Raw genomic sequence first — 27892 nt, forward strand, 5'->3', positions numbered from 1 at the left:
CAAGTTGATTTCACGAGACGTATTTAAGTTATATTTCAACTTGAAAACACTTCGTATAACAAAAAATAACCTTCTCCCATATACATAATGTATCTAGAGATTCATTTACGATAACTACACACATGAAAAGCGCTCTGAACTGAGTTAAATAAAGTGAAATAAACTTACCGCGTAATCGATTTCCAAACCAAAACATTGATCGCTATGATCACAATTTATAATACAAAAGCAATATAAGAATATATAAAATACTACTGGATACAGTGAATTAAGGCATAGCATTTTAAAAGATCCACGGAAAAGATACATATTCGTTATGTTGATGTTTGTATAATACAATAAGTGAATATAGAGTACAGTATAATGTACTGAATTATCATAAGCCATTCTGCATGAACCTCCATTTAGCTGATATTAATAATTACTATACTGTGTATGTATAGAGTATACTTTATAGTGTAGGGTAGGCTACCATGTATGTATACATGGTACTGAATACCCTAGTGTAGGCTAGGCTATATTCGAGATACATTTTTTCCAACGAACAATGGTTTTTTTGGAACCTAACCCCATCATAAGTAGGATAATACCTGTATAAGCATTTTTAGTTTTTTTTTTTTGTTTTAACTATCAAAATAGGCAGTTCTAAGTGTTTTTAAGTATTTGCACGTTTTAGCTATTCGCAGGGTGTGTGTGTGTGTGTGTGTGTGTGGTACGCGTCCCCCACAAATACAGGGGTTTACTGTATACTGTATATAAATTATATACGTACAGTATATGTACGTTACTGCTCAGAAGGGGTCTGCCTACATAAAAATGGCAGGCAACTCTGTTTCTTGGGTTGTTTCTCTTTTCTGTTTCTTTCTACTGCTTTCTTCTTGAGACACTCTCTGTCTCACTAAAAACATGTCTGATGATATTGTTTTTGCCTGCATTTTAAAACATTTCTTAAAAGAGACAGCAATTTCATTCACCAGGTTTACAACACAGTTTGCTACAGCTTTGTCACTGTGATATTATTGTACACATTCTGAGTTATATACAAACAGTTCTAATGTCAGTGTGAGCAGTGAATAACAATGATATTAAGACACCCAGCTATTCAGTGACAGACCCATAATGACATCTACAAACATGGAGAGCAAATATAGAGAAAAGTAATAAATAAAAAATAAAATATGAATAAAAAATATTCAGTAACATACCTATAAGGTCCTCTGGTGGCGGTTCAAAGTCGAGCCTCTCATAACTGCTTTTAATTTTACTCAGTGCACTGTGAGATGGGTAACTTATAGTAAGGATAATCGGTCTCTTTGTAGCTATCATAAAGTTATTCACAGTGGAGAGAAAACCTTCATCTGACTCTTCAAAGACAATATCTATCTGCAAGAAACATGAAAAATGAGTTTAATTACAAAAAAGGTCATTTTGGAAAACCAAAGCATAAATGGGTATCATACATACTTGATAGTGTAAAATTCCTAAAAATACAGAGGCCTTCTTGACTTCACATTCCTTTTAGCACATTTTTTAACAATTCATACCACTGTTAATTGGCTCTCAATAGCCATAATGAGAAGCACTGTAGTTTCATGCTTCTGCATTTGTTAACATTACCTTTCCCTTATATCATGCATAAATAAAAAGATATTTAGCTTTAACTTAGTAGTTACACTCCAGAGGTCTGAAAAACTTCTAAGGGCAGAACTTTTTTGGAAGACTGAGTACTCTAATGTGTTCACTATGGTGTGACTGCTCAACACCAAGGCTATCTCTAGCAAACCAACCAATCTCCTTGCCTTAGATAGGGTCCTCAGAATTTTTGCTATCAGATTTTATCAACATACCAATAGTACCAAGGCTCCAATCTTGCCAGCTAGCAACACCAGCTTTCCTCTCAAAACTTTTCCCCTCTGAGGGAAGACAGATCTCTAGTTAAGGGTTCAATCCTTGAAAATGGCTGCCTGCCAGAGGTGAAGCATCCCCCAACTGAGACCCAGGAAGGGAAAAAATGAGGAGTACTTTCCCTTCCATCTTTACCTTTAAATCATCTAGCCTGCTACTGCAAGAAGGGAAGATACTGTTTGCCTATCAAGGGTAAAAGCTTCACAAACCCCTGAGAAAATCTTATTAAAGGATATTTTATCATGTTGAATGAAGGGGCAATTCTAATTTGATGAGAGCAGACCTCCTCTAAGTCTCTACAAGAAAATGTAATCTAACATCAAAAACACCAAAGACTATTCTGAGTGGAAGAATGCAGGACAGTACTATAAAACAAGCCACAGAGACAACCATCCTTGCTAGAAGACTGAGTCTTGGTTATGAAATGTGGGATAAACAAAGATATCAACAGAAGACCAGTGACTGGAGTGGCAGATCTACCCTGAAAGGCCATGGAGCAAGCTGACAAACATTATAGGGGCCAAAGTGAGCAAGCATGTGGTCTTAAAGGCATCCTCCAAAATGCTCCTCTCCCTAAGTCATGTTTGATAACCATTACACATGAGGAACAGTGACTGAGGATGAGGAAGAAACCTGTGGAAAAAAGGCTGCATAAGGGGACATACCTAATGGAGAAAGAGACCTGTGAAAATCCAGAGTCCCAGAAGGTCTGGGAACCACTCCTGGTGATGACAAACATGAGCCATTAAGATATGAAAGTTAACTGAAGCCCAAACTTTTGCCAGCACCTGTCTCAAGTGACCAAACAGAGAGAATACACAAGCATCTGGGCTGACCAATGCCTGAAGATGACATCCCATGAAGATGGTGTCCCAAGACTAAGTCACTGAGCCTGACAAACAGAGCAGCAGGGATGAAGACTGGCATTCAACAATGTGGCAAACAGATCCAACATGGAGGTTCTACACATTTGACTTGCAAATATCTCACTTTAGGGACAACTCCAATGGAAGAATATGAGCATCCAGAACTAAGCTACAGACCACAAAAGGATCAAGGCACACTGGTAACATCATGTGCCTTCCCACCCAATCAAAGATCTTTACACCTAGCAGACAGTGCCTTCAACCTTATTCACCCTGGACTCCAAAGGTAGGGGACAGCGATGTTGCCAGTCAAGACTGCTGCAGAACAACCCTTGTGGACATGCTAGTTATATATTCTTGGAGGCCTAAGAAGACTGCCTAAAGCTATAGGAAGCTGATACACAAACAGCTCTCTTTTCTGAACCCTAGATCCGAGACTGACAGATAGGGTCCCCATCAAGAAGTCAATGTCCAAAAAAATTAGGAGATCCAGGTCCAAAGGTACTAGAGGAACTCCCTAAAGAGGTTCTAGCAATCCCTTTACCAATGAAAGTTGTGAAAAATGGAGTGCAAAGTCAGGATCCTGATGATTGGAGACAATGATGCCATCTTCCAACAGGAAGCCAGCTGGAAACCTTAAGGAGCAAATACTACAGTACATTGGCTGATAAATACCAGCCAAAACTTGGTTGTGTGACAAGGTTGAATGATGAGCTAATCAATGGTTTTGAGGAGATGCTCCACACTGTCTACACAAGGACAGGCCAATTCTACAATTGTCTAAAACCATCCCTAGGTTTATTCCAGTGGTTGGATGGCGACACGTCTGACTTCTCCAGGTTGACCTGCGTACCTAAGACCCAACACCAATTCAGAAGAAACTGCAGGTGACTACCACTTCTATGAAGAAGCAAGAAACAACCAATCCCTCAGGCAGCAATGAAGACTCGTAGTAAAGATCTGAGGGGCAAAACAAAGGGTCCTGAACTGGAAAGCAGGTTAATGGGGACCTGGAAATATGCTTTCCTCAGTTAGTCCCCTCTATGAACAGTCCTCTGGACAGATATGCTTTCCTCAGTTAGTCCCCTCTATGAACAGTCCTCTAGACAGAGTCCACAATCTCCATAATCAAGTGAAGACATTTGTTGAGTGGGTTGAGGGTGATGATTGGTCTCAATCCTCCCATAGACTTTGAAACAAGGATGAGACGAAGGCAGAAATCCTGCAAGTCACAAGGAATCTTGATGGCACTCTTGAGCATCCTCAAGGCCTCGTCTCTTTGCTGGAATGGAGAGTAGAAGCCCAACATAATCAAATGAGCAGTGGCAGACAACTCAAACTGAGAATGGCAACCAGTAACTGAAATGGAGAACCTCCAACACCATGGATGCCATATTAGTGGACTCTCAGGCCTTCCAGTTCTCCTACAGACAGCTCTTAACCTGGAGAAGGACTTCATCTGTGACCACCCTTGGCAGGAGACTTGAAAGAAGAGTTCCCTGGGTCTCCTGGATTAAGAACTGCAGCTAAGGATCAGAAAGATGCTGAAGTGGAGAGAAGGGTGAAGCCTCTGTGGCAAAAATGAGGTCTGCTTTTAGTATGGCATCACAGATCATTGGCGCAGACTGGAAAAATGATGGCAGTGAGGTGACTTGAGATGGGAAGCAGCAAGTGTAGACAACAAAGAGAGGTGGCTTCAGTCCCTAAATTAAGGATGGTGGCCTTGGTGGCAGGTGAAGTCAACTTCTCTCCCAAGGCTTGAAGCAAGTTCTCCCAAAAGAGGTCAGTAGCCATGGGACCTAGACATACAGTGAGTGTAACTTTTGAGGACAGCCAACCACTGGCAATATACTCAGCATAGGGAGAGCTGGAAGACAGCAAGAAACTAGCAGTAACAAGACGCTATGTTCATCTCCAAAGCTGATCATCTGGCAAAAAGAGGTCTGAACAAACTGGGGGCATCAGTGGCAATTGACTTCACAACAAATGAGGAGAGACAAGCCTGAGAAGAGCATCCCAGGATACAATAAAATACAAGGATGATCTAGGAGAAGCAGACGATGACTTATGTTCAGTGGCGAGCCACACCTTCAACTGGAGCTGCAACCAGCTATTAATAGCACCAAATTCTTGTAAATACCTTCAACTGGAGCTGCAACCAGCTATTAACAGCATCACATTCTTGTAAATGTGATCCAAAGACATAGCATCTGGAAACTCAAAAGCCTTGGCGCCAAAGGTTACTACATCATGACACCGAGTGGCACTCACAGAGAGAGAGAGAGAGAGAGAGAGAGAGAGAGAGAGAGAGCACTCTTGTCAAGAGCTAAAAATAAGGATTTTACAACTTTTGATTTTTCTAACTTCATACTTTTGGGAAGATTTTTGGCCCTTGAATCATCCATGCTGGAATCTCTGGATATCTATTCTCATAATCCTTTGTAATTTTAAAGAATTTTCATCCATCTCTTCATAGATAGGAACTTGGAGGGGTTTACTCAAGTTGTGGATGTTGAATTTATTTGAGTTACATTCCCCAAGTATGTATTTAGTACGGTTATTAGATGAATTTTTCAATCTATTTATTTACAGGAGTGTAAGTTCTCTTCTTAGATCTAGTGGGAGCTAATCAGTATCTACAGATATGCTTTCAACAGAAGTTCTGAAGGCTCCTATGTTATGGATGACATTAGAGTTTCATTTCACAAGCGCTCGAGTAAATTTGACAGACATAGTCTATTCTAGATTTACATAATGCATTCCAGTATATAGTTTTAAAAATTTTTTTTATCTGCTCCCCAAAAATACTAGACACAACTTTTAAGACATCTTATGACGTTCTAGCTTTATCCTTTAAAGAGCTTATATGTGAAGCCCAAGTTAGTTTCCAGTCCAGTATCAGCCTTGGAAATTTCATCTTCAAATGGGGAGATGCTACTGTTCAACGTCTAGAATAGTTGGCACCTTTTGGGTTCTTCTTTTCCTGAAACAAACTGCTATAGTTCTGGAATCAGAAAACTTGAAACTATTTTCAGAAGCCCAATTGGTGACTGAATCAATGGCCCTTTGAATATGCCTACTTACAATCTGTGGATCAAGAGCAGTTCAGTAGATGCAAATCATCAAAAAGTGAACTCCTGACAGGAGCAGAGATTGCTTCTATGATCCTGTTAATTGCCACAGAAAAACTCGCGGCAATACATACACTTCCTTAAGGTAACCCCTCATATTGCTTGTATAAAGATGATATATTTCAAATTTTAACTCCAGATATCTTGCTGTTAGTAAAGCCTTGATAAATTTTAACATGTTGACTTTTACATGTAATTCATCAGGTTGTTGAATAATGTCAAACCAACAAGTGGGGTTGTATGCCTTATCCATATAAAAAAATATATACCAATTAATTGCTTTTTCTCTGCAAATCTTTGCTGTATCTGATCTGAGAGACAAAGAAAGGGGTCTACAGTGCTTCTGTTCTTTCTAAAGCCAAAATGATTTTCAGATATGCAGTTTTTTTTTTTTCAGAAACCACATCAGATGACAATTTTTCATTTCCGCCATGAGTTTACATCGGCAACTTGTTAGGGATATTGGTCTGTAATTGGCTGCAGACTATCCCTACCCTCTTGACTTACAGCTTGGAATTATAAGCGCAATTTTCTAGCTATTGGGAATGATTCCTGTTTCCCATATTTTGTTAAAAATCTCTTAACAAAAATACCTTCACTTTATCAGGAACATGTTTTATCATACTATAAATGATGTTATCTTCTCCTGGGACAGTTTCTTTTGTGGTAGACAGGGCATGCTGTAGCTCAATCATTGTGAAAGTGGCATTGTACTCTTCTAAACTGCCAGAAAGTTGCAACTGAATTTCTAATTCAGAATCTATGACCTTAAATTTGATAGACAGTACTTGGCTTTTGAGATCACTGAAAAATGTTCCTTAAGCCTATTGACCCAATCATCTGGGTCCATGATTAATTTGTCATTTATTTTTAATGATGATGGTAAAGGGGAAGGTACAAATTTGCCACTGATTTTTTTTTATCTTTTTCCATATCTCTTACAGAAGTTTTAGAATTTATTCCATTAACATATTGCATCCACGAGTCTCTTTTTGCTTGTTTATAGTAGTGCCACTGTTTTGCTTGGGCCCACTTATGATTGATTTTACAGGGGCTACAGAGCCACTATTTTTATACCTTCGGTAACAGTTCATAGTCTCTCTCCTTAAAATCCAGTGCTCCCCAACTTTTTCGCAGGGATAGGTTTCAGAACCCACCGCGGAAATGCAAAGTCTGCAGAAATGCAAAATCTCTTCTAAAAACACTTATAACGCCAAATACCTTGTACCCCTTAAACTAAAACACTTATAACTGTCTATTTTAAAAGATCACTGCCTACTTTAGCAGTTCAAACAAAAATATACCTTAAATTTAAGGTATATATAAAGCAATTTAATATCAATTCAAACAAAAATACACACTAAACCAACATCTCAAAACATCCTAAGTCATCTTAGATTAGTACCCTTTTACAACTGTTACTCTTATGTATATACACCACCTAAAATGCTTATAACAATGATTTACTAACTTTAAAATATTAATATTATATGTAAACACAAAAAATATCTACAGTATAAAATGTTTAATGAAAATTAAATAAATCTTTAATACAATTGAAATAAACCTGTCCTACAGAACGTTTGACACCTAATCAAGTTACCCCTGTACACATAAGCACAGTCATTTTCTCTCACAGTACTGTACAGGCAGTCCCCGGTTATCGGCGATCCCGTTTTACGGGGCTTCTCTAGTGACAACGATAACTGGATTTTCGGCACTGATATGCGCCGATTTCCGGTTATCAGAGCCGATAACCAGGGATTGGCGTTATTATTGGTTATCATCATTATGTCGGGAACGGAACCCCTGCCGATAACCGGGAATGCCTGTATTGAATTTGTCATGTTTTCTTTATATACTGGTAAAAACAATTAAAATTATCACTAATTTACTTTTTTTCATAGAGCAACACTGCTTATTCACTAATTACTGTATTTTTTCATATTGTGTTCATGACTAAATACAGATTTTTAAGATAAAAATAATTTACAGTGTACTTAAAATGTAGTAATGTATCTATTAAGCTTACTCCAGGTTGGGCCACAGACTGAGCATAACAAGAGTATACCCTCTTTCCTCTCTCTCTCTCTCTCTCTCTCTCTCTCTCTCTCTCTCTCAAGGTAATGTAAGATGTCTTTGAAAAGATATTACTGTCAAGTGTTTTTGGATGAGAGCATATTGTACAAAATTTAAAATATTTGCTAATTATTTTAATTTTATTTTCCAGTCAGCTTTTACTGGAAAATAAAATGAAAATTAGTGAATATTTTAAATATTAAACAATATGCACTATCATCCAAAAATACTTTACAGTAATATTTCAAATACATCTCATATTACCCTAGAGAGAGAGAGAGAGAGAGAGAGAGAGAGAGAGAGAGAGAGAGAGAGAGAGAGAGAGAGAGGAATAATTCCATATTAATTAAATCAGCTTTTATCCATGCGAGGCCAGCTGACAAAATGTAAACATCGAATTATAGCTGCGTTCACAGCAACCTTTATCTTTTGATAACCTTTCAGAAATTTTAATGGTAGTTAATTACAGTAGTAATAACATTTAGGATAATATAATATTCATTTTTCATTAAAAATTTTTTATCAATTTGGTGGTAAATAACTGTTTAGAACAATTCGGTCATATATAAACAAACAGTACCCATAAAGTAAGATAAAAGCCTTATTATTAACCTGTTAAATGTCACTGACGGCATATCTCGGTCGGCTGCAACCCATATCACAATGCCCTCAACGGAGTAACTCATCCTACATCTTTCAAGGATGGTGTGCTACTGAATTTGGTCCAAAATGCTCTTCCCTCTCAAACAAATTGTAGGAACGTCAGTTGGTGACACTGAGCTAAATTAGTGGTAAATGGCAACCTTTTTTGTAAGGGAAAGACAGTCCGACAAGAGGACAACGACCTCCACCTCCCACTCCACTTCGGGAGTTCATTGATAAACAACTGATTTCATTTTGTTTGATCCCATTTATCCCCCATAATGAGTGATCTAAAGCAAAATAAAATTCTTTTGCCTGAAGAAATATTATCACTAATCATTGCAGAGAATGATAATGACTACGATGAAAGGAAATAACGATTAGTGATCATCATTCTCTGCAACGACTGATGATGACTACGATGAAAGGAAATAACGATGCCTTTTCCATAATCAGCACAAAAATTACTTCTCTCACTCTTTGCTGCAGATTCCACAACTTTTTGTTCCGGATAAGGGAAACCCCAGGGAGTTCCCATTACTTTGGTTCACCCAAAGGTGTGAAATTTAGTGTTCAGGATTAGGGAAACCTAGTGCAGTTTTTTTTTTTTTTTTTTTTTTCTTTTTGGCTGTTTTTTTTTTATGACAAAGTCATGGAGCAACTTGTCGCAATAACAAACAGATTTTCCATCCAGTTTCTAGATGGATATATTGAAAGTTTGCCCACAATATCAAGTGCACTAAAATGGTATGACTCAAAGGAAAATACAATGAAACAATTCATTAAGGGAATGGCATTCAAAAGAATAATTTTTCCCCTTTTATGATTCACGCTTATAAGCTTTACGATATAAAAATGCAAAATAAATTCTTTGATCTTTTCTTATTCTATATCATTTATCATCCTAATATCTTTATACAAAAATCAATATCAATGTAAAAAAAAGAACATAAAAAAGCATAAAAATTATTAGAGACCAAATGACTGCTCTGCGAGCTAGAAAATGTGATGATATGAGAGCGGCGACGTCTCTCATAAAGGACGCAGAACAGTTTAATATAAACTGCAGGACCGTATAAAGTACAATATTGTAAAGTGTACTGTAAGCACAAACATGTATTCATGTGTTGGTGATGAGCTTTCTCCCTCACTTAAACTCCTAGCATTCCTTTTGGCGCCTGATTTGAAAAAACAATTCGGTGCTTGATCCGGAGGTGAAAACCCTCAAATTGACATTTCAATTTTTACTGATATATCCAGTATGATATACCATGATCCATTATCTTGTTGTGCTACTGTAATGTGCATCTCAGTCTGGTAACCACCAATTTCCTTTACCATACAATGAGATGAAGGGGCTCGTTTGAATATTATTAATTTCTGGATATGTTTTGTATCTAGATGCAGACTGTACTGGTCAACTGAAACGATACCCAAATTGTGCTTATATCAAACTCACTGTATCTAGAAGCAGACTGTACTGGTCAACTGAAACGATACCCAAAATGTGCTTATGTAGAACTCATTCTGTCAAAACCGCTCTGAAGAAATCATGAAGTACTCTCATTGTGCCGATAACACAACACACTGTTCTGCAGTGAGGATAAGTTTGCGAAACTACAGCCACTTATGGACATTTTGAACATAAACTTTCTTTTGGCATAGTCTTCGGACCATCCAATATTTCTATTGGTGAGTCCATATTATGGAAGGCATCCTACACAACACTTCATCCGTGGAAAGCCAATACAATGGGGCTGTAAAGCATGGGCTGCTTGTTCTCCTTTGGGTTATGTCTATGTTGGTAATCTTTACATGGGAAAAGGCCAAAAAGGATCTAAATTACTATGCAAGTGAATTCTGATTAGGGGGAAAAGCTGTTCTGAATTACCAAAATATCACTGAAGCTGAATATTGTGGAAAGAAATTCTCCTTTTATATTAATAATTTCTTTACTTTGGGCACTCTTGGAAAAAAAAATGAAGAATTCACAGTGCAACAGGTACTGTACACAGCACGGGGTAGAAAAATTCCCACTGACTGATATGAAACAGTTCACTGACTAACTGTAAACAGTTTGAAAAGTAACCAAGAGGTAGTGATGAACACTTTTTGGTTCAAATATTCTCATAGTCAGATGGAAAACTACAGTTGTAATTATGAGTAAACTGAGTGGTGAGATATGCTTCGACAAAGTGTCATGACATCATGGAGAGTGATCCTAAATGCCTCGAAAGTGTGGGAACTGTCATAGCCAAACAATTTACATCAGCAAAAATGCAGTTTCACTGCATTATAAATGTTCCAATGAAGACCACACAAAATAAAATTACTTTGCTTAATAAATTCTATGAACATTGCAAAATGTTGATGTATGTTCTTTTTCACAAGAGGATTGTTGCTGTATTTGAAAACTCTGCAAAAACTACATTTACTGTTTTCCTTACTATGATATCTGGCTTTACACATGACATCTTTAGTTTAGTAATAATGAATTTTTTCTTTTAACAAAATCGTGTACAGTGGACACGTTCTTTCAGAAGTTTGTTTACTTCCTCTTGTTTCTCACTTTTTCATAAGTTGTAATTTAACCCTTTAATGCCGAAGCCCTATTTTCAAAAACGTCTCCCGTATGCCGGCGGCCTCCGAGAGGTAGCGCTGAAGCGGAAAAAAAGTTTTTTCAAAAAATCACAGCGCTTAGTTTTCAAGATTAAGAGTTCATTTTTGCTCATTTTTTCTCATTGCCTGAAGTTTAGTATGCAACCATCAGAAATAAAAAAAATATCATTATCATATATAAATATTGGAATATATGACAGCGAAAAAAAAAACTCGTATATAATTGTATACAAAACGGTTGAAGCTAATGAGTTAATTTTTTTTTAGTTGTATTGTATACTAAATTGCAATGATTTTGGTATATAACAGATTGTAAAACGATTAAAGCAACACAGAGAAAATATTATCCCAAAATGATGCATGAATTCGTAACGCGCGGACGTAAAAAAAAGTTTTTTTCAATAGTTCACCAAAAATCAAAATATTGTGCTAGAGACTTTCCAATTGTGCCAAAATGAAGGAAATTGATTGAATATTACTAGGCTGTAAGTTTTTTTTAGCTTACAATTGCATTTTTGAACCATTTCGATCGAGTTAAAGTTGACCGAAGGTTGATTTTTTCTATTTATCGTTATTTCGATGTAAATATAAAAAAACTGTGAAGAGCTAAAGGAATGATATATTTTTTGTTGTATTCTACATGAAATTGCACACATTTTGATGTATAACACTTTATGTAACGAATAATATGAAACGGCGAAAAAATTACGGCAAGCTGACGCAAGAAATGACAGGATTTTCAGCGGAGTCCGCGAGCGCGGATCGAAGGAAAAATTTTTTTTTTTTAAATTCACCAAAAATCTACATATTGTGCTAGAGACTTTCCGTTTGTTGCAAAATGAAGGTAAATGATTGATTGTTACTCGAATGTAATAATTATGGCTTACGGATGCGTTTTTCGATCATTTCGGTCGAATCAAAGTTGACTGAATGTTAAAATTTTGTCAGTTATCGTGATTTTATGAAAATATTAAAAAACTGTGAAGAGATAAAGGAATGACATATTTTTGTTGTATTCTACATGAAATTTTGCACATTTTGATGTATAACACTTTATGTAACGAATAATATGAAACGGCGAAAAAATTATGGCAAGCTGATGCAAGAAATGCTAGGATTTGAAAGAGCGTTGGAGCTTAAGGAATTTTTTTTTTTCAAAAATTCACCAAAAATCTAAATAATGTGCTAGAGACTTTCCGTTTGTTGCAAAATGAAGGTAAATGATTGATTGTTACTCGAATGTAATAATTATGAAAACGGATGCGTTTTTCGATCATTTGGTCGAATCAAAGTTGACCGAATGTTAAAATTTTGTCAGTTATCGTGATTTCGATGTAAATATTAAAAAACTGTGAAGAGCTAAAGGAATGATATATTTTTGTTGTATTCTACATGAAATTGCACATTTTGATGTATAACACTTTATGTAACGAATAATATGAAATGGCGAAAAATTTACGGCAAGCTGGCGCAAGAAATGACAGGATTTTTCAGCAGAGTTCGCCATGAGCGGAGGAAATTTTTTTTTAAAATTCACCAAAATTCCAAATATTGTGCTAGAGACTTTCCGTTTGTTGAAAAATGAAGGTAAATGATTGATTGTTACTCGAATGTAATAATTATGGCTTACGGATGCGTTTTTCGATCATTTCGGTCGAGTCAAAGTTGACCGAATGTTAAAATTTTGTCAGTTATCGTGATTTCGATGTAAATATTAAAACACTGTGAAGAGCTAAAGGAATGATATATTTTTTGTTGTATTCTACATGAAATTGCACACATTTTGATGTATAACACTTTATGTAACGAATAATATGAAACGGCGAAAAAATTATGGCAAGCTGACGCAAGAAATGACAGGATTTTCAGCGGAGTTCGCGCGTGCGGAGCGGAGGAAAAATTTTTTTTTTTTTCAAAAATTCACCAAAATTCTAAATATTGTGCTAGAGACTTTCCGTTTGTTGCAAAATGAAGGTAAATGATTGATTGTTACTCGAATGTAATAATTATGGCTGACGGATGTGTTTTTCGATCATTTCGGTCGAGTCAAAGTTGACCGAATGTTAAAATTCACTTTGGATGCTGGGTCCTTCTCCAGCATCCCAGTCTAAAACTCCCCTCACACACTCACTTCCGACAGGCAGTATGCGCCTTTCACGGTCCTGACGCCTTTGTGACATCTCTGCAAACGTTCTGTTGCAGCACGAATACGCTAACACTCGCAAAAGTTCAACAAAACACGTCTGCGTCAAAATATCGCTCCCACAAGGTGCTGCTCTGATGCTCTCTGATGCGAGATGGGGAAATTCGGCGCATGCGGCGTCTGGGTGACGCTCAGAAACAAAACAACAGCTGGATCCGTGAACTCTCAGCATCTGCGGCGCGGGATTTGAAATCTTCCGCAAACTAGGCCTACAATTATTTTTCCGCGAATATTTAAAAAAACATTTTCAGTCGGCGTTTTGCAACGTCCACTCGGCATTCGACAGACAATTTTGGACGACGTTTAAAACGTCCAACAGGCGTTTAAGGGTTAATAGAAACCTTTCATATTCATAATTGATCCCTGATCCCCTTTTCCTGCCCAGAGCAACCAGATTCGCTGAACAGAAACACCAATATGCAGTAAAGTGCCTTGCTGTTGAACTTCTCAGTTCTAGAGGTCCTTTATTCCTAACATTGTTGGACTGTCGAAGTCTCCCTGAGGATGTTGTGCAATTGTAACTTCAAAAGTTCAAGTAATGATGCAATGCATTACTACCGTAATGCTATTCTCCTTGCATTTCAATACATTTTTTATCTATTTATTAATTTATTTTTTCTTTTTAATAAGTGAGATCTCTTCACTCTGTATTTCCCTCTACCTTCTCTTACTTCCTAATGAGTACGATATTCTTTGGAAGCTTGAATTTCAAGACAATGACCCCTGTGTTCCATATGTATAGTGTTCATCTTCTGAATAATAATAATAGTAATAAATCTTTGGACACCATTTCACTTGCCATGTGTAACTCCTAATTAACACAACAATTACAGATATTTTCCTTTACCTCAACCCAAGGGAACAAAAATATAATGAAGAGCACAGAAAAGAATGGAAGATTTAAAATCCCAGTGATGTGTTCCCGAAACAATACACGTCAATTACTATTACTGTAATTTGAAAAACCTTAATTTTCTCTGGGCATAAGAGGGTTAAGGTAATTGTATGCCCAAATATAAGATTTCAATGATTAAAACTTCTTATCAATTTTAATTTCTTCAGTGAACTCTGTCCAATCAGCTTCTTTCATTGTCCACTTTGGAATGAAGATTATGGGGAATTAGTTGCAGGTTTTAGTCTCATAGGCCAATGGTCACTCCCACAAAGACGTTCATTAGCAGACCAAAAGTAGTCAATGTACATTTCTGGAAAGCGAATAATAATCTAATGCAGATGAGTTGTTGTTGGCAACATCATAATAGGTGTGAGAGCCATCATTGAAAAAGGAGAGGTTCGTAGTCAATAAGGCTTTCCATCGTCCTGCCTTTTCCTATTGATAAAAGTTTCATCCCTTAGTTATGGGCATTAAAATCTCCCATTCGGAAAGGAGGAGGAAGTTGATCAACTAGATTTCCAAGTCTGATAAGGTGAAGTCATCATCTGGGACAAGATATATAGAACAAACTAAACTTTTTACTACAGACTACCTGAACAGCTACAACTTACAATTCAGTATCAAGTGGAACAGGGTTGTGCAACTTGTGCTACTAAGATTTCTTGGTTATAATCCCAGCTACAACTTTACTTATTTCACCAATGGATCAGATAGAAAAAAAAAAAAAAAAAAGTAATTTAATCCTGGACTATATTAACTGGTGCCTAGCTTTGTTTCTTGAAGGCATATTATGCTAAGATTGCAATAGTGTATAAGTGACTTTAATTGCTCAGATCGATATCCAAGACCTCTACAGTTCCACTATAGGGTATCTGCTATTATTAAGATGAACATTTGAGTCCTCAGTCTTACAGTTTGACTGGGAAGTTAACCCAGACAAATTGGATAACCTATGATACAAAGTAGAAAGACGAGGTTTCTCTAGAACAATGGAATTTGGGACTTCTAAGTCCATCTGTCTGCCTTGGGATATTGACTGATCACATCTGGATTTCCTTAAAGTTTCCGATGATCTACTCAATTCATTTGTGCTCTTTCTCTTCAATGGAGAAGTGTTCCTTATTTTCAAGCCTCAGTTTTTTTCAGGTGAAGTTGGGCATGTGCACTTTTATTTCCTTCAGGTAAACAAAAACCATCTTCGCTGACCAACGAATGTAGTTTCTGAGGATTGATTATTTGAAAAATACTTCTTAGTAGTTCTGCTTTCCTTTGCTATGGCTTGTGTTTGTTTTGAGGGAGCATTCTTATTTACTGCCTTGCTAGCGCATGCATCTTCAGTCTGTTGTTTCTTCCTTCTTCCTGATTTCTTGATGTAGCTTCTTCATTCTCCTTCAAGTTTGCTGTTTGTATTGAGTCTCTGTTCCCAGGAGCAGACATACTGAAGATAGATTTGTAGATTTTACCTTTTCTTTGTTGTTAGACTAATCATGAGTTGAAAGAATGGATTTTGCTACAGCGGCATTTCACAATTCACTTTATTTTCAGTAAAAATTTGATATTCTGCAGAGCGGGTTTGGATCTCCTTATATCAGTTTCCACGTTTGATTTTACAGAAGAATAGGAAGTACTTGGGTTTTTAATTGCCTCCATTATCTGTCTTTGGCATTTTTTATACTGATGTGCTCCACTTTGGATTTTTCAACAATATCTTCTAGCTTTCATGAGCAAGTTTGGGATTTTGGAGAATAATTTCTGTTGCAGAGGAAAAGTTTTATGAGGGGAAACTTTATCAAGATTGCCATTTTGAGGGGCTTTAAAGTTGCTAAGCAGCATTTGCTTGAGTTCCATTGCCTGCTTGGATAAAGAAGTTTTTCTCATCTTTCAACTTTATCTTTTGAGATGGAACTGATCTTCTTTTCTAAAAGTTAAGTGGCCTTTATGTAGTTTGTTGCCCTTTCCTTATAAGTAGCAACAAACTAAACCGGGGGTGTTGCTTCCCTCTTCATTGATACCTCCTTTGCCTCTTGAGGAAAAAAGTCATTGGTCCTCTTTAAGATTTTCTATATTGAACACTCTCGTTCTTAAAAGTGAAGCCACTGACAGAATGTCTATTGAAATAGTCTTTATATTCTTCAGCAAATTCATGATTCTTGATAATAACATAGCAGTCAAAGCTGCATTTGTCAGATGATGCTATTAACCTTATCCTTTGAACTTAACAGATACATCTCCATGTAATCCTTGTTATCAAGAAAAGTCAACATATTTGTGCATAAAAGCACTCTTAATCCTGCATTACCAACAGTATTTTGTCCACCCTGGTGTCCCAGTGAAGGTAAGACCTGTGTCTTGGGAGAGTCCATTGTTGTGCTTGAGGGCATCAACAGTATCAAGAGGTCAAGATCCAGGGGTACAAGTATCTATACAAAAAGGGATTTTTTTTTGTACTAGTAAATGAAAGGTGACTGTCTGGAAATGACAAAGAGAAACCATTAACCTTTCATGTAGTCCATCCCTCCATCAATGACACTAGTGAGAGCTAACTCCAAAATGTCTACTCTTTATCCCACCCCAGGTGGTTGGTTGGTGAAGCCACCATAGCTCCCACAATTGGCTTTGAAGATAAACAACAATCCAAGTAAAGTCATCCCTTCTCAACATTCAAGACAGTGAAAATGAGGCGATGGATATGTTTGAAAAATAAACGAAGACAATGAAAGGAAAATGAAAAAGTAAAAAGATTTTAAAGGCGCTAAAGGCACAACTGTTAGAAGGTGGAAAGAAAGTTATAAAAGAATATGAAAGGAAGAACAGTAAAGGACTGAAAGGTTTGCAGCTAGAAGCTGAGGAAAAAAAAAAAAATAAAAAAAAAAAAAAAAAAAAAAAGTAAATCCTACAGTGCATTGCATGAGGTGCACTGATGGCACTACCCGCCTGGTTAAAGTGGCAGGGCTAACATGAACAAATGTCACCAAGAAAATATTACCTCGCAAGCAATGAAGTCAGATAAGAATGGGTTAGAAAGTTATTATTTTAGCCCAATAAACTGGGCAAGCAAAATTCATAACTAGGTTTACATAAAGAAGAGAGAATAGATCTTGAAAAAAACATTTGTTAAGTCTGAAAATTGTTCCAATACTAAAATTTGATTTTTAAGGAAACTGAAAAGAGCACTAGACTATTCAGAGCAGCACATTAGTTGTCAACCAAAGGCTAATATATAAAAAAAACTAACAAACAATTAAAATCATAAAAATTATGAAAACAATGAAATCCCATCAAAATGATATATGCTTAATGGCATATCATGAAACATGGCAGAAATGCTGACAAGACAAAACAACTTAAAAGAGAATGGCAGAACATTTGCTTTCGGCAAGGACTGGAGAGTTTGCTAGGCATGTGCATTGGAATCTTTCTTTTAAATGCTTGCTTTCACGCACCTTTATGTATATTGTACAATTAAATGCAATTTTATGATTAATGGTTTAGTAATATATGTAAATGAACTTGAAAAGGGGTTTTGCATGAAACAAATTTAATGCAATCAAGAAATTATTGTACATGTTGCTAATTTCTATTCCATGTTCTGTTGTATTAAGTCTCAATTTTAAAAAATAGTCGACCTCTGCTATTCGTGGACTCATGACTTGCTGACCACCTATTCACGGATTTTTTTGTAGGGCAATATTCTGTAATTTCATATGATTTTTGTGACTAAATACTGTACCTATATATACATTTTATGATAAAATAATGATTTATAGTACTAATTTTCAAATATTAATATTAAGTTTAATAAGATGTAATAATAAAAATAATAATTCTCTCTCTCTTACTGAGATGAGAGAATTTTTATGCATATGTAATATGGATGTTTATTTGTTTTTTATGATAAATAAATGATTGACTAATTTTCAAATACAGTCATTCCTCGTCTATCATGGGGTTAGGTTCCAGAACCTCCTGCGATAGGCGAAAATCTGCGAAGTAGCGATCTTATTTTCATTTTATTATTTACTCTATACGTATATATTTTAAGGCTTTATAAACCCTCCCCACACACTTATAAACCTTTCCCACACTGTTATTAACCTTTCCCACAATGTGTAAACACTTCTTATGCACTTGAACACTTTCTATCCTGTTAAACCTCTGTAATAGTTCATGGAACAGAGCATCAACAGTGATAAAAATTCTCTTGTGTATGTGTACATGTTACAATGATTTACTAATTTTCAAGTACTAATATTAATGTAAACACATTTAATAAGTTATTTCACTTACATGATCCGTTTAGTAAACTATATTATTATTTTGATCTATTATCATCGTAATATGCATAAAAAAACCCAATCGTCCCACATTTGTAATATCTACGTTCTGAGAATCAGCTGACTGAAGCTGCTCACTACTACCGCAAGAATTAGGAAGATAATTTTTTAGTTGCTAAAAGAAACAGATTTATTAATGGAATTATTATGATACAGTAATTCATATTTCATTACGAGAGAGAGAGAGAGAGAGAGAGAGAGAGAGAGAGAGAGAGAGAGAGAGAGAGAGAGAACTGGAGTTTACTACATATAAACAAAGTCTCAGCACAGCAGCTTGGGACGAGACTAAGTCTTGACTTGACAAGCTGGGGATGAGAAAGTACACACAACCTTGAGTTGTTTACATATGAAATTCAGATTTTAAATATTTTTACGGTGATTAGAGATGAAACATCAACACTGATAAATATTCTCTTGTGTACTGTTATATGTGATAATCATAGAGTCAACTACTAAACTTGTAATGAAGCACGGTTCAGTAAATCAGAGAAAGAAAAAATATGGCAACACATACCTACAGTAAAAACAGTTACAGATGTCAGGACAATGGTTTTTTTATATATATATTACGATGATAATAGATCAGTATAGTTTATTCTGTAAGTGGAATAAAGTTTTATGAAAATTTTGCTGGTTTTTCATTAAAAGACATGCATAATGAGAGAGAGAGAGAGAGATTGAACTGGAGTGTTTATGTACATTGGTAAGCTGCTTTGTGATTCTGTGGGATTTTAATTTAGCATTTCATATATATATATATATATATATATATATATATATATATATATATATATATATATATATGTGTGTGTGTGTGTGTGTGTGTGTGTGTTTTTGCTGTTTACAATAACATTAATATTTGAAAATTAGTAGATCGATTTTTTTTTATCATAAAAAATGTATTTAGTCAAGAAAATAAAAATTTTACTACAAAAATAAAAATAATAAATACCACAAAATCCTGCGATATAGCGAAAAATCCACGATACCATTTTAGATATATATTAAAAAATCCGAGATGCAGTGAGACCACGATGAATGAACTGCAATATAGTGAGGGATGACTGTATTAATATTAATGTAAACCAGCAAAATATCAATTCATTAAAGATAATATATAGTGAATTAGTTAAGATTTTAGTTCAATAAATTTGTTCCCTCATCTTTTTCCCCAGTCTTGTCCGAAAGCTTTGGAGCGAGGGGGGAGGGTGTAACCTGTCAAAGGTCTTGACATACTGACTGTGAAGAGTAGAGAGTGTTGCCCACTCTTGGTCAAATATTTGTTGCCCACTCAGTGGTCTTTCTCTCTCTCTCTCACGCCAAAGGTGAGATGGATAGATACATAGAAAGGGAGAGTGGTTGATAGAAAGATATACATAATATACAGTATACTGTATTATTGACATTTTAATTGTTTGACTGACGTCAGCAACTCAGTTCATCTCTCTCTCTCTCTCTCTCTGTTATTGGCTGGAAGAGTTTGAAGTACATTCATATATATTTTTAAGGGTAAAAATGTTTAAGATGACTTTGAACAAAGATTAATACTACAGTAATAGGATAATAGTTTAAGGTATATTTGATGTAGGATGATACTTTAAGTATACATTTGGTATTTGAACTTTCAATGTAGGCAGTTATAAGCATTTTTAGAAGGGGTTTTAAGTATTCACAGATTTTAGTTATTCGAGGGTGGCTGTGGTATGTATTCCCCCACGAATGAGGGGGGTCAACTGTAAGGATAAATCTGCTGAAGAGTCATAATTAATTCATACTTACATCCTCAAATAAGACCACTGATAATCCTTTCTTTTTCTCCACATCTCTGTTACATCCTTGTGATACTTCTTCCTTACTTGCAAAAGCTGAAAAAGAACTCAGAACTATATAAAATGTGTCATAAAATGCTGTGCATGTCATGCAACAGACTACATGCCAATAAAATCCTAAAGATTTCTATGCAGGTAAGTAAATGTCCAAATACAATAACCAGAAGTGTCCAGTTATGATACTAACAACATTCAGTTACAAGTATTATAACAGCCCTCCCCCTGCAAAAAAGGTGTGTAATGTTAATTAGGAAAGTGGTGAGAACCCTTCCTGTCTAAATGATCTGATATTACTTATACCATGATTCTGCTGGCATATCAGAGATGTATACCAGGAGCAGAGATTGGCAGTTCTGTTCTGAGGGTGTGACGATAACTGAAAATCGCCGCTAACCGAAAATCAGCGATTTTTGGTTATAGGCGCCTCTGTTAGGTATGCATTGGCGCTAATACCCAATTATCAGCGCTGATAAGTGGAAATTGGTGCCCAAAAATTGCCGATTTTCGTAGCTAGACAAGCGCCGTAAAACCAGATTGCCGTTAACCAGGGACTGCGTGTATATGGATTCTGTATTCATGAACAATAAATCATTATAGATTGAATGTTTACGTTACAATATAAAGTATTACCTTAATTATCCACTTGTGTACTATCTACAACTGTAACTTCTTAATTCCTGTATAATCCCCATATCCACACACAGCAAACAAAATTGTATGCAATACATCATATACTCATAAACTAATACAGTATCACAAAAATCATAAATAAAACTAAATTCTGCATGGTGAACTTTGTGAATGGCAATCTGCACTGAAAATGACAGACCAACACCTAGAACAATTTCCTGACTATAATGTAGTTACAAAGAACAATACGAAGAGAGGCCCCAGAAACATGTTTACGGCAGAATCAGTGGTTTTTACCGAAATAATCAAAAGGTGTTAAAGAGGAAAGGAGAAAACATGACTGAAAATCAATGTAAACAAAACCAAACATACAGATACACAAAAGGAGGCAAAGGAAAAGCTCTCATTGGGAAAGTGGCACTATGGATGCTACAGGAGAGGTATAGGATTGAATACAAACCCATATATCAGTCAACAGCAACAGATGTCCAGAGGATTCTAAGGACTGTATAAAATACATGAAATTGCAGATGTTCAATGCCTAAAGTGCAAAGGAAGAGCAGTGAGGAGAAGGAGAACTATGCTGTGGAAGAGTTCACAGAATCTTACCCCTTTGCGAAAAGCTGGATAGTGAAGTCGTATCAAGACGGGTAGTAAGAAAGAGAAGCAACAGCAACTATTTGAATTGTCTCAATTAATACTGAAAATAATAGTACAGGCCTGTAATTATACAAAAAAGAAATGGCAATTTTCACAGAATAAGGATCTCATTTCGGAAAGGTGTATACAAAAAATGCTAAGATTCACTGCTAGATTGCATTGAAAAGATCAAATTCCTGATGAGATTGTTGAGTTATATAGTGCCTAAGCCTGAAAATGAGATTGGTCTCCACAACCAAGATGGTTTGAGCATGTGATGAAAAAGAGAAAGTAGTATTTAGTAAGAAAGTATAAATATGGAATTATCTGGATGAAGCCTACAAGGAGTTCAAGAAAATCAGGGAGAAAGGACATACACAATCTCTTGGAACAAATAGGAAATGAGGCAGTTGGTCAGAAAAATACGAAAGGCTAGAAGGGAATTTCAGAAAATCATGGAGGAAGGCCATAGACAAACATCTCGAGTAAATGGCAATTCAGGCAGACCAGTGCAAACAAAAGTAGGTGGAAAGAACTCATTATATGTCTAACTTCACAATGGGAAGAACCAATAAAATTTCAGAAGGGAGACAAGGAACATTAATCCAGAAGGAAAGTTTTGTCTCATGTAGCTACTACTTCAAGTAGCTGGTCAAATGTGATAGTTTGCCTTGAGCACAGTCAAGTGATTACAATTAATAAAAACACAAAATCTATCAATTCCATGAAACACAAGAAATAAGACCTTACCTTTGTTCTTTACCTTCTTTGATGACGAACCGCTCTTTGCTGCAAACATAGCTGCTATTGCATTAGCAGGCTGATTTGATGAACTGGAAACAGAGTGTGACTGAGTTGCTTCTGCTAACTGACTCATAACGTGTTTTCCAGGTCGCTTTGAAGATGCATTTACCTCCAACACCTCCAAGAGAAAACCAGAGAAGGGCTTATTAATCATTTATGATGATGATGATACAAAAACTTCAATAACTGAGACTGCAAGCTCTACAAAATTTCACATGCAGACTCTACCATTTATGTCCAGTAACAATATAAAATATTGTCAGCAAATATGCATACTATATTTTTTAATGCTTTTCTAACACTTCATGAGAGTAACTCTCATGCTAAAGCTTACGTCCAATACTAATTTCTGAGGATGAATAATCACCATATTCTAAATATGTAATTCAATTAGATGAGTGGAAAAATTTTACTCTACAAACATGTCTTTACAAGTTTTTTATATTAAACTGCTAAATCATAACTAGCTCTATTCTATGAGAACTGCACCCAGGTTCAACAACTTAATGAGACTTCAAAGAAGAAGTCTCACTATATATGCCAGCCAACCCAACTGTGATACAAGGTGAGAATACTTGTTTAACTGTGTCAATTTCCATCCGAAAAGTGAGAAGAAAGGAGGACACGCACTTAAAATTATTAAAGATTTGTATGCAAAGTTCTATAGTGAAAAAGTTGTTTGTTAGGATGAACCCATTAAACATAAATAGCCTGAATTGCAATTTAGGAGAGAGAATGAAGTAAATGAACCCTTGAAGAGAAAGGTATATGTAGCTGCAGGAAACTTATTCCCCCTAAGTAGATGAAGTGGGCAATCTACCTTGAAATCATGGGTGCTTCCAGATTATGGATTTTTAACAGAAAAAGCCTGGCATAGTAAACACCTCACACACAAGGGTGGGTACCCTATGAAATGCATGCCACTAATGTGTCACACATGAGGAATGAAGCCACAATGAGAATGAAGATGAAACACCCACATCCCTTACCACCAATAGTACATGGCCCACTGTGACAATACATAATAGCAAATAAACATGGGATTTATGAGCAACATCACATAGGTCAAATCTAGCAAGGGTATTCTGACAGAGTTAAGTGCCTTTTTAATCATGGAACAGGGCTCTAAGTTAACTTAAAAGCAAGGAGGGAGGAGAGGGTTCAAACCTCATGACACTTGATTTCTGAGTAGTGAAAGGTCCCAACATGAAATATCCACAAAAGCCCACGAAATGACCTTCCATAGCCAAGAAGAACTAGAATTCTTAGGAGCAAGACTATTCTGACAACCCATGTGCAGGATCAGACAACTAGAATTGTCAAAAGGATTCCATTCTATGGAGCTAAGACATGAAGGCTCTCACAGGACACGAAAACTGTCCTCAAGAGACGAGAGCAAGGCACCAACAGCAAAGGAGTTGAATACTGAGCCATTCTTGTTTGATAATTAAGGCTTGAACATAAACTCCAGGGAAAACAAAGAGTCCTATCAAGGGCCAGTGGTTACAGTAATACTTTCCCTGCAAGGACACAGCACTAACTGAAACACTGAAAAGACTCCAGGGAAATTAAAAATAAAGTCTCAAAAATCAAATAAAAAAGCAAAGCACTACCAAAAAGGCTTTGGAAGTTTAACATAAATTTTAGAAATTGAACTGCTAAAGGGATCAAAGAGGTCAGAATTGTCCCAACTGTTTCTCCAAGTCTAAGTCATAATGGAGAGACCAAAGATTAAGGAAAATAACCTTGAATGGAATGGAGAGAGGACTTCCTCACATTCCTGAGTTAACATGGGAACAGAAGCATTGATGGGATAGGGACCCCATTTACTGAACCTAGTCATGAACCTATAACACTTTCCTTGGTATGAGTAGTGGTAGACGACCCATAGGGGGTTGCAACAGCTCCTGCAGTAACCTCTAAAATGACTATGCTTGTTAAAATCCACACATGAAGGTGTAGCTACCCTGGGTCTCTGTACAACTGATTGCAGTGTGGTTGCTTCTGAAGATACTTCCAAGAAGGAACAGACTTGTAATAGTCCATGACAACACCAGATCAGGGAACCATTTCTGTTGTGGCCTTAAGGGAATGAAGGGTTTTTGCTGACATCCCAAACTTCACTAGGATTGGTCTCAGCAGTCCAAGCAGTGAAATACTATGACATCAAGCATGTTCCTAGGCTGGAGCATGGCATTCAACAACATGGCAAAGAGGGCCATCAGAGTCCTCCACACTTGTCACAGAGCTGCCTCTTGCAGACTTGCTGATGCCTCATGCGGACTCACTGATGCCTTGTGTGGACTCGCTGACATCTTGTGCGGACTCAACGACGCCTCGCACAGCCTCAACACCTCCCGTGGCCTCGAACACCAAGCAGAACTTGGCGTACTCATGGGCAAAAGTGAATATCTGGCATGCTTAGTCTTTGCTTTAGAAAGGCAGCCCATAAAAGCCTTAAAAGCCTCAGATGCGGACATATCGGTGGCTAATATAAAATCAAATCTTGGACCATCAGCGACAGAATGGGAGACTTGGTGCGAACACTTACTACCTAGGTGCATCTCTACTCCTAGAGATGGCTGCAGGAGCAACAGCAGAATTCGTTACGGACTGTGATTGGTTACCTGGCTCAGAAGAATCACTAGAATAACCATGAGACAACAGAGTCAAACACTAAGGTCCAAACCTTTTCACCCTATCATGTCTATCCTTAGCCGAGCGCAATCTATGTTTGTCCATGGAGGACCTGGAAGCAAAGGTAGGAGACAGAAGGCAGTCCTTGAACATCCTGGGATGTTAGCCCTTGTCTGGAAGCTCAGGGAGGGACTACCAGGCCTGTCGGCAGAGGGTGCTGAGGTGACCGGCAAGGCTGCGTCAGGGGAGTGGCCAAAGGAATGAGAGGACACTATCCCTGTCAGTGCACTAAACATATTCAAAACAAAAGACTCAAATTTGTTATAAAAAAAATTCAATTCTGGATTAATGCTAAACTACTACCATGAGCTAACTTAGTGGGTGTAGAAGGATCTATACGCACTAGAGAGGAATCTATAAACTATCTCTATCTTCTAGACCAGGTGTTAATTCTAAGGAAGACCTAGATTCGAGACTACCTGCTCTCTTTACTCTCTTTCTAGGTCTGTCCTTCTCTCTTCTAATTATGCAATTTACCATCTTTTCTATCTCTTCCAAAAACCAATCCTTGCAATAATAACAAGAGGTTGTCTGAATCACAACTTACTGCCTCCGTGATTATTGTACATCAATGAACCCAATCTGGTCTTACAACCACTTACCTTACAAAATCTAACAGATTTTGATTGGGAATATTGAGAAGAAGAATCCATACTGCCAAAAACAAACCAATATCCAGACAATCCAATTCGTTAACAAAGACAGACAAACCCAAAATTCAGAGCACTTGTCTATACAACTGGCCGGTTTCATCAACAAGAGAAAAATAACAACCAAAATGATCGCTGTATTACCCCCACCCTCCAAAGAGCTTCAGAAGGTGGTGGGTAACTATTGAGAGTGTTCATTAACCCTTAAACACCTACTGGACGTATCATACGTCGACTAAAATTGTCTGTTGGGTGCCAAGTGGACGCGTGCCGTCACGTCGACTACAAAAAATTTCAACCCGGTCAACTTTTGACATGACTGAAATGGTCGAAAAAAACGCAATTGTAAGCTAAAACTCTTACATTCTAGTAATATTCAATCATGTGCCTTCATTTTGCAACAAATTGGAAGTCTCTAGCAAAATATTTCGATTTATGGTGAATTTTTGAAAAAACTTTTCCTTATGACTGCTTGGTAACTCGGCGAAAAATTTCAGAAATTCTTTCGTCATTTTGTTGTAATTTTTGCACTGTTTTATATTAGCCGTTACATAAAGTTTTACATATGAAAATGTGCATAATTTCATGTAAAATACAGCAAAATACAACCCATGGTTGTAGCTTTTATCAGTTTGGAAATATTTTCATATAAACCACGATAACTGCCAAAATTTCAACCCGGTCAACTTTGACTCGACCGAAATGGTAAAAAACGCAATTGTAGCTAAAACTCTTACATTCTAGTAATATTCAATCATTTACCTTCATTTTGCAACAAATTGGAAGTCTCTAGCACAATATTTCGATTTATGGTGAATTTTTGAAAAAACTTTTTCCTTACGTCCGCGCCAGAAATTCTTTCATCACGTTGTCGTAATGTTTGCACTGTTTTATATTAGTCGTTACATAAAGTTTTATATATGGAAATGTGCGCAATTTCATGTAGAATACAACAGAAAATAACTCATGGTTGTAGCTTTTATCAGTTTTGAAATATTTTCATATAAATCACGATAACTGCCAAAATTTCAACTTTCGGTCAACTTTAACTCGACCGAAATGGTAAAAAAACGCAATTATAAGCTAAAACTCTTACATTCTAGTAATATTCAATCATGTACCTTCATTTTGCAACAAACTGGAAGTCTCTAGCACAATATTTCGATTTATGGTGAATTTCTGAAGGAAAAAAAAAAAAAAAAAAAAAAAAATCCTTACGTCTCGGCGCAAGTAGTAACTCGGCCGAACATCTCAGAAATTCTTTCGTCACGTTGTCGTAATGTTTGCATCGTTTACATTAGTCATTACATAAACTTTTATGTATGAAAATGTGCGCAATTTCATGTAGAATACAACAGAAAATAGCTCATGGTTGTAGCTTTTATCAGTTTTGAAATATTTTCACATAAATCACGATAACTGCCAAAACTTCAACCTTCGGTCAACTTTAACTCGACCGAAATGGTCGAAAACTGCAATTGTAAGCTAAAACACTTACAGTCTAGTAATATTCAATCAATTAGTTTCATTTTTCAACAAACGGGAAGTCTCTAGCACAATTTCGATTTATGGTGAATTTTTGAAAAAAACATTTTTTTACGTCCACGAGTTACGAATTCATGCATCATTTTGTGATAATATTTTCTCTGTGTTGCATTGATCGTTTTACAATTTGTTATATACCAAAATCATCGCAATTTAGTGTACAATACAAAGAAAAAAAAATAACCTGTTAGCTTTAACCGTGTTGCTCACAGCGCGATTTGTATAAAATTATATATGAAAATTTTTTTTTGCGCTGTCATATATTTCAATATTTATATATGATAATGATATTTTTTTTCATTTCTGATGGTTGCATACTAAACTTCAGGCAATGACGAAAAAAGGAGCCAAAAATGAACTCTTAATCTTAAAAACTAAGCATGCTGTGATTTTTTGAAAAAAACTTTTTTTCCGCTTCAGCACT

At 36.4% G+C, this 27892-nt stretch overlaps 1 protein-coding gene across 2 annotated transcripts in view; it reads right to left on the reverse strand.

Moving 5' to 3' along the window:
- elg1 (enhanced level of genomic instability 1) overlaps positions 1-27892 on the reverse strand; it is a 260212-nt gene that overhangs the window by 37656 nt on the left and 194664 nt on the right. For both annotated transcript variants that reach the window (XM_067121580.1, XM_067121590.1), the window contains exons 13-15: positions 22523-22694; positions 20454-20539; positions 1206-1383 (exon numbers count right to left, since the gene is read on the reverse strand). In XM_067121580.1, the coding sequence (XP_066977681.1) occupies positions 1206-1383; positions 20454-20539; positions 22523-22694 (436 nt within the window). The remainder of the gene's footprint in view (positions 1-1205; positions 1384-20453; positions 20540-22522; positions 22695-27892) is intronic.

Source organism: Macrobrachium rosenbergii, chromosome 2, assembly GCF_040412425.1.
Source record: "Macrobrachium rosenbergii isolate ZJJX-2024 chromosome 2, ASM4041242v1, whole genome shotgun sequence".
In the NCBI taxonomy this organism is placed as follows: Eukaryota; Metazoa; Arthropoda; class Malacostraca; order Decapoda; family Palaemonidae; genus Macrobrachium; species Macrobrachium rosenbergii.